General features: G+C 54.0%; 1 protein-coding gene across 1 annotated transcript; it reads left to right on the top strand.

Moving 5' to 3' along the window:
* Positions 1–1,474: 1,474 nt before the first annotated feature.
* LOC101607979 (histone H1.8) lies at positions 1,475–7,125 on the top strand. The gene is made up of 5 exons (XM_045133388.1): positions 1,475–1,565; positions 3,780–4,039; positions 5,230–5,593; positions 6,552–6,616; positions 6,874–7,125. Exons 1-5 carry the CDS (start codon positions 1,475–1,477, stop codon positions 7,123–7,125), a joined length of 1,032 nt encoding a protein of 343 aa, XP_044989323.1.
* Positions 7,126–7,236: the final 111 nt, after the last annotated feature.

The following is a 7,236-nucleotide window of genomic DNA, read 5'->3' as shown; positions in this document are numbered from 1 at the left end:
AGGTTTTCTATTTCACTCTAACTCAGGCAGACCTAGAACCCACTTTGTACACCCAAACTGACCTTGAACTCATGGTGATCTCAGCCTGTAGAGAGTTGGGACTAAAGGTGCATTCTACCACACCCAGCCTCTGTTATTTTAAATGGCTGTCAAGTATCATACAGCTGGGAGGAATTGACCAGGTTAAATTACTGTGTGATTCACTGGGAACTTATTCCTTATTTTAAAAAATGTCTCTAGATGACAAGGCCCTGCCTCCAGAGGACAGGTAGAAGTGGCAAGACTGGAGTGGGGTGTCCCCAAGCAGGATGGCTCCAGTTGTGTCCCTGGTGGGACCGCATGGCTGCGCTCCATCATTAACATCCCAGTGCTGGTCAGTTTGTTAGGAAAATGGTCCCTTATTAAGCTTTCTCTATGTGAATTTCCTTGAATACCAAGGACGCCACCGAATATGAATGTCCCAGTCGACCTTTGTGATGACTGATGGCTCATTTCTTTCGTACATCTCCTGATGGACACTATCCTCATTTAGGAAGGTTTTCCCAAGCATTCAAGTTTTCAAAATTGAGGTTTCACTCCTTAATGAGCTCTTTCTTTTTTCTTTTCTTTTTTTTCGAGGTAGGGTCTCACTCTGGCCCAGGCTGACCTGGAATTAACTAGGTAGTCTCAGGGTGGCCTTGAACTCATGATAATCCTCCTACCTCTGCCTCCCAAGTGCTGGGATTAAAGGCGTGTGCCACCACACCTGGCATGAGCTCTTTCTTTAATAAAAAGACAAGCTAGGTTGTGGTGACCCCTGCCCTTGATGCTAGCACTTGGGAGGTGGAAATAGGATTATCAGGAGCTCAAGGTCATTCTCCACTACATATATCAAGGTCCAGGCTACCCCTTGGCTACCTGACACTATCTCAACAATAACAAAAAATGGGATTGCTGTGGGGGGTGGGTGGCGCACACCTTTAATCCCGGCACTCGGCAGACAGAGGTAGGTCGGAGGAGTGCTGTGAGCTCAAGGCCACCCTGAGATTCCATAGGGAATTCCAGGTCAGCCTGAGTTAGAGCAATACTCTACCTCAAAAACCACCCATAGCCCCCTACATGGATTAGAAAAGAAAGGGGGGGGTCATGTGGCTACATTTATAAGTCAGATGCCCCAATTCACTGCCAGTATCTTCAGCAAGGGGCAGTAGGCAGAGTGCCTGGCACCTCTTCATTCTTGCTGAAGCCCAGGGAAGCCAGGCCATTATATGCCTAGGGTCCTACAGACGTGTGGGTTGGGGGATGGGCTCATGCAGGGGGGTGGGTCTTGTGTTCCATCCTGCTCCAAGTCCAATCAGGAGCTCAGCGCGTGCTCAGCCAGGTGGTGGGACCTATTGGCCATTGGCAGGTAGGTTGTGGAAGGTATATAGGGCTAGCAGGCACCCACTGACCTCATCTGTAGAGAGCACAGGTGCCTGCAGCTAGCTCCTGTGCGATGGCTTCCGGAAGCGGCTCCGGTGTCTCCTCCTCCTCCTCCCCCACCGCTACATTGGAATCACCTGAATTCCCTGACTCTCACAAGCCAGGTGAGTGGGGTAGTGCCCTCCCTGGTCCTTGCAAGCATCCCTGGATGACTGGGTAGCCTCAGTAACCTCTGCCACCCAGTTCAGCCGCCCAGTTGGCTGGAGAACCAATGCCATGGTTAGGTTTGGCTGAGGCAGCCCAGCGTGGAGCAAGCAGCTCCTGTCAAGTGGAGCCTGGCCCAGCTGCAGGGCATTGAACACTTTTGATACACAGGTTGGCATCCCAGTGTTCAATCAACAAACGGCTCTGAGCCTGTTTGCCTGTGAGGGTCCCATGCTGCAAGCCAGACCTGGCTCATTCATTCCCTTGGGAAGCCCCCAGTTTGATGGGGAGCCTGTTGGTTTGACAGATGCCCTTTGATAGGGTGTTTTTATCGTGGCAATCTAGGGTGCTGGAGGAGCACAGAGAATTCCCTAACCACTCGGGGAGGGCCAGGGGAAGGGCCTGACCTGGAGAAAGTGACCCCTGGCAGCTGATGGGTGGGGGTGAGAAGTTTCAGGAGGGACACAGTCATTTGAAAAGGTTGCGGTGGTGGGGAGGAGGGGGCAAGGAGTAGAGTTGTTCACCCTTAAGGGGAGTCGGGAGAGGTCCAAACCAAGGTGCTTCCAGACCTTGAAGGAGCGGGAGCTGCCTGTGTGAGCGGGGAGGAGGAAGGCCTCTTGGGCAGAGGGAAGAGTGTGGGCAAATGTCGTGTGGCAAGAGTGGGCAGAGCTGCGTCTTCCCTTGGCCACAGACACAGTGGAAGGGGAGCAGGGGCAGGGTGCAGGAGGCAATCAAGCCAGGTTCTCAAGCGGACCTCCTACTGTGCTTGTAAGTAGTGAGAAGCCATGGAGAATATAAAGGCTGGATGAGGATGGTGGAGCCAGGACTGGGGACACCTTGTGGGTGGGGGGGTGGGGGGGGTTGGGGAAGCTCTGTGGGACCAGTGAACTTGGGGGGAAGCAAGGGAATGGAGCTCTGCCCGAGGTTAGGTGAAGTCCGGCTGAGTGTCCCTCTCCCGGAAGTCCCGGGACGGCAAGTGGGAGAGCTCAGGCTGCTGTAGAGGGCCCAATTCCACCACACAGCTGAGGAAACTGAGGCCCAAGGGGAAGTGGGGCTTTCCAGAGGTTGGAGGAGCTGGGATGCCCTACTTTGTGGCTTGGTTCCATGAACTCCAGGCACCAAAATGCCCTTGGCCACCCTAGAGGACTTCTGTTCTCCTGTCCTTGTAGTTTCGTGTGCTTTTTTTTTTTTTTTTTTTTCTTTTCCCTACTTAAATCTTTTATGATGTGGTAGCCAGTTGGTTGCTTTTACTGGGTCTTTTACATTTTGCAAATTAGTCAAGTCATATTGTTTCCAGTCACCACATTGAAATCATGCACCTGTGACTGCAGTTTCTCACATTCCCTTTTGCAACTTAAAAAAAAAAAAGCCACTTATGGATTGGGGAAATGGCTTTGCAGTTAAGGTGTTTGCCTTCGAAGCCTAAGGACCCCAGTTAGATTCCCTAGGACCCACGTAAGCCAGATGCACGAGGGGGCACATGTGTCTGTAGTTCTTTTGCAGTGGCTGGAGGTCATGACAAGCTCATTCTCTTTCTAACCTCCCCAAATAAAAATTAATAGTTAAAAAAGCACTTATTAAGAAGTGCCTTTAACTACTGAGCCATTTCCCCAGTCCTGGATGGGGATTTTTGTACATATGTTTTTGTTTTTGAAATACGATCTTGCCCTATAGTCAGTCTAGTTTGATCTGAAGCTGGTAATCCTCCTGCCTCAGCCTGATGACCAATATATGCCACTTCTCCTTGATTTCCAAGGGCAGTATATGAACACTGAGTCTGGGCAGGGCCCTACTGCAGTGGCTGAAAAGTCTATCTCCCATTAGCAGGGTCCCTCACACCTTTCCCCTGGATGGCTTGTGTGGAAGGGAAGCCTGTGTGGGCTTGGCAAAGTCTCCTGGCCTGCCTCTCAGAGCCCCTGCACATCTGTGGTCTCCTGTGGGCAACTGCCTCCATCTATGTTTGAATGCTTTTTCAAAGGAATGTTTGAGAAAGGAGGGAATTTGGTGAACCCCACTGGAGACAGTCACCAGTGTGAGCCTTCCAGACCAGTGGTCAGTGGCCTCCAAGGGGAGCTGGCTCTTGTGTCATGCTCTGCTTAGCCCACATCAGGCTTATCTGAGGTAGATCAGATGGTGCCTTGGACTCAGGTGACTCTCAGCTATCCTTCCTGCAGGTCCCAGCCAGAGCAAGGTCGTCGCAGGACGCCGCAACCCCTCGATGCTGCGTATGGTTCTGGAGGCCCTGCAGGCTAAGGAACAGCGCCAGGGCACATCGGTGGTGGCCATCAAGGTCTACATCCTGCAGAAATACCCGACAGTGGATGCCGCCCGCTTTAAGTACCTGCTAAAGCAGGCCCTGGACACTGGCATGCGCCGAGGTCTCCTGACCAGGCCGGCCAACTCCAAAGCGAGGGGCGCCACGGGCAGCTTCAGAGTGAGTTATGGGGCGAGGCAGGGAGGGCTCAGCCTCGGGTCTGCACACTGGGGCCCTTGCATGTGCTGCTTCCTGGCCCGGCCCGGCCCGGCCCACCCCTGTCCCCACTGTTTGCCTGGTTGTCCTCCTCTCTGGAAGACTGGTATGCTGCCCTGTCTGGGCTCCAAACCCTGGGAAAGGGGCTACCCCTCCACTTTGTCCTCGTTCGTAAAGATCTGCACAGGAACATGCCTGGAATCAGCCAGGGCTGATAGACAAGTGGGGACAAAGTTGAACCCCCAGCATTGTGCCTACCACTGGCTATGAGATAACATCTGCCACATAGCTGCTGTTGCCATAATTGCTGTAGAGTACTTGGGGACAGCCTGATTTGCCACAGGTTGGTTTCTGTGGTTCCTGGGTGGCTGACTGTAGGAAATCCCTCCCTCAGGAGCCACCGGTATAGGTAGGGCCATGGTCTGATGAGAGGCAGGTGGGGCTGGAGATCCAGGGGGCGGCTCCCTAAATATGGGGCGGTGTGTGGGGGGGTGTTCACGTGTTGGTCAGTGACGGTTGGTTCTAGTCTTGGATGATGGGTGCCATGAGGGTTTGGGGGTGGGGGGAGTGTCAAAGTGTTTTGTGGCATTCAGAGACAGGCTCTAATAACCATGAGCCATTCGTGCTTCAGGATCCCAGTGGTTCCCCACACCTGCTGATGGTCCCCGTCAGGGAGGAGGCTCAGCAGAGCCTCACTTGCACAGGGCTGCAGGAAGCTGGGAGCCTGCCTCACAGCCTGTGTTCTTGGGGGCATCAAGCATCGGCTGAGCCCACGGAGGGCGGCAGAGAGTGAGGGGAGGGAGAGGTGGAGCACAAAGACCTGTGAGGAGCCGGGCGTGGTGGCGCGCGCCTTTAGTTCCAGCACTCGGGAGGCAGAGGTTGGAGGATCACTGTGAGTTCAAGGCCACCCTGAGACTACATAGTGAATTCCAGGTCAGCCTGGGCTAGAGTGAGACCCTACCTCGAAAAACCAAAACAGAACAAAAATAACAACAAAAATAAAAACTGTGAGGAAACCTCTCACTCTGAGGAGACTCACTGACCAGCTTGAGACTCCTCTCACGCCACCTCCTTAGCCTTGTCACTGGGAGCAGGACTTGTCATAGATGGGGTACAAGGACACTTAGAACTTCATTCTCAATCTCTGCCTCCAGTTGGTTCCTAAGAACAAGAGAAAGAGCTTGACCAAGAGGATGGGCGCCCTCACAGCTCCCGGGAGAGCCACCGGTGCCAAGCAGGTGGGCCCCAAGAAACCTCAGCAACCAAAGCGAAACTCTGCCAACATGGCCAAGATGGAGAAGGCCATCACGAAACCGGGAGTGGCCAGCAAGGCTCGTCCCTGCTTAGGAAGTGCCCAGGAGAAGGGCTCCAAGAGAGCCAACCATGCCAGCAACGTGGGGACAAAACTGGGAGAGGCAAAGAAGGCCGCTCCAAAATCAAGCCAGGCCATCAGGGTCCCTCCCAGTGCCAATGGGTTCGGCGGGAAGACAAAGGTCAAAGGCAGTGGGCGCAGACAAGGTGGGCATGTGCACAGCATGGGGGAGAGTAAGGGGTCTCAGTAGCCTGTGGGGTTAGGTGGAGTGCTGGCTGAGTAGGGGGCAGTCTCCGCTCTCTAGGAAGAGGGCCTTGAGTGTGTGGCCTCCATGGGGGTGGGGAGGAAAGGCAGATCCTGGACACACCTGAGGAGCCCCAGGGGTTATACTGACCAGGTGCGAGGGTCAGAGGTAGATAGCTCAATTGGTCTTACTCCTTAAGCAGGAGGACTTGGGTGCTGGGGATCCAAACTCATGTTGGCGCTGGATGCGGGGTGGCATGTGCTGTCACCCCAGCTGGGCGAGGTGGAGACAGGTGGATCCCTGGGCCTCACTGGCCAGCCAATCTAGCCTAACTGGTACACTGTAGGCCGATGAGAGGCCCTGTCTCAAAGAGGTGAGCACTATTCCTGAGTAACAGTACCCTAGATTGACCTGTGACATGTGCACATGCATATACAAGGGGGCGTGCACACAAATGGGGGAAAAAAAGGATCATGGAAGGCATAGTCAGCCACACACTTGTCCCTTGGGAAGTGGAGTCTGGAGGATGGAGAGTTGAAGGTAAGGCCGGAGAGATGGTTTAGCAGTTATGACGCTTGCTTGCGAAGCCAAAGACTCATGTGGGACTATCCAGGCCCCAATGAGCCAGATGCACTGTGATGCAAGCGTGCAATATTGCACATGTGCCCAAGGGGGTGCATGTGTCTGGAGTTTGTTTGCAGCAGCTGAAGGTCCTGGCACACCAGTTTTTTTCCTCTCAAAAAAAAAAAAAGTTGAAGGTTATCTTTGGCTCCATAGTTTGCAGCCAGCCTGGGCTACAGGAGATCTTGCCTTTAAACCATCACCACTAGCTCTCCAAAAATGGATCATGCTGCCATGTGCAGACGGGGCCGATAGATGTAACAGAAAGTTCTGTTCCCCCCCCACCCCGTGCCATGCAGGCGCCACAGAAGATCCCAGGAAAACCAGAGCTGATGGCGAGAGATCCAAGCCTTCAGCCAGTAAGGTAGGAGGTACCTGCCCGACTCGTGGATCCCATCCCTGAGCAGTATGGGGACGGCTCCTGTCCAGCCCCCGGCGCAACAACCATAGCTCCTCTTCTCTGGGGGTGTCACAGATAAGGGGTGGAGGCTTAGAGATGATGCTCCTTGTCCAAAGCCACCCAGAGCTAGGGCCACCACTCTCTGCACTGGGGCCCCAAGCTTCCTGTCCTGTCCAGACTCCCCAGCCTTGCCTCCTTGCTCCCAGTTTGCTTTCTTATAGGTCCACAACACTGTTGCTATTCCGGCCAAAAAGATGGCGGCAGCTAGAGCACCAAAGGGGACAACAAGTCACAAGGCTGAGGTGGGGCCCAAGACCAAAGCGACTCCCCAGGCTGGGGGCCCCAAGCCGCAGCCCCCACACACAACCAGGAAGACCGAGGTCCCCAAGAGCCCCAGAAGGCCTGGGCTGCTTGCCAAGGCCTCGTCGTCTAAGGCTCTTAGCAAGAAGGCAAAGGCTGAGAGCTGGGGCTAGGGTGGGCCGGGGGAGGGGAGTTGGCAATTTCGACTTTTATTCCTCCAACAAGCTATCACCCTATTCATTTAATTGTAACTTATTTATCAATAAAAACTTCTCTGTTTGCTC

The sequence above is a fragment of the Jaculus jaculus genome, chromosome 14 (genome assembly GCF_020740685.1).
Source record: "Jaculus jaculus isolate mJacJac1 chromosome 14, mJacJac1.mat.Y.cur, whole genome shotgun sequence".
NCBI lineage: Eukaryota > Metazoa > Chordata > Mammalia > Rodentia > Dipodidae > Jaculus > Jaculus jaculus.
This window is presented reverse-complemented; position numbering and strand designations above follow the sequence as displayed.

Coding starts and splice junctions, on each gene's coding strand:
- LOC101607979 (XM_045133388.1), top strand. CDS start 1,475: ATGGCTTCCGGAAGCGGCTCCGGTGTCTCCTCCTCCTCCTCCCCCACC. Junction 1,566..3,779: donor CCCTGACTCTCACAAGCCAG/GTGAGTGGGGTA, acceptor TCCTTCCTGCAG/GTCCCAGCCAGAGCAAGGTC. Junction 5,594..6,551: donor AGGCAGTGGGCGCAGACAAG/GTGGGCATGTGC, acceptor CGTGCCATGCAG/GCGCCACAGAAGATCCCAGG.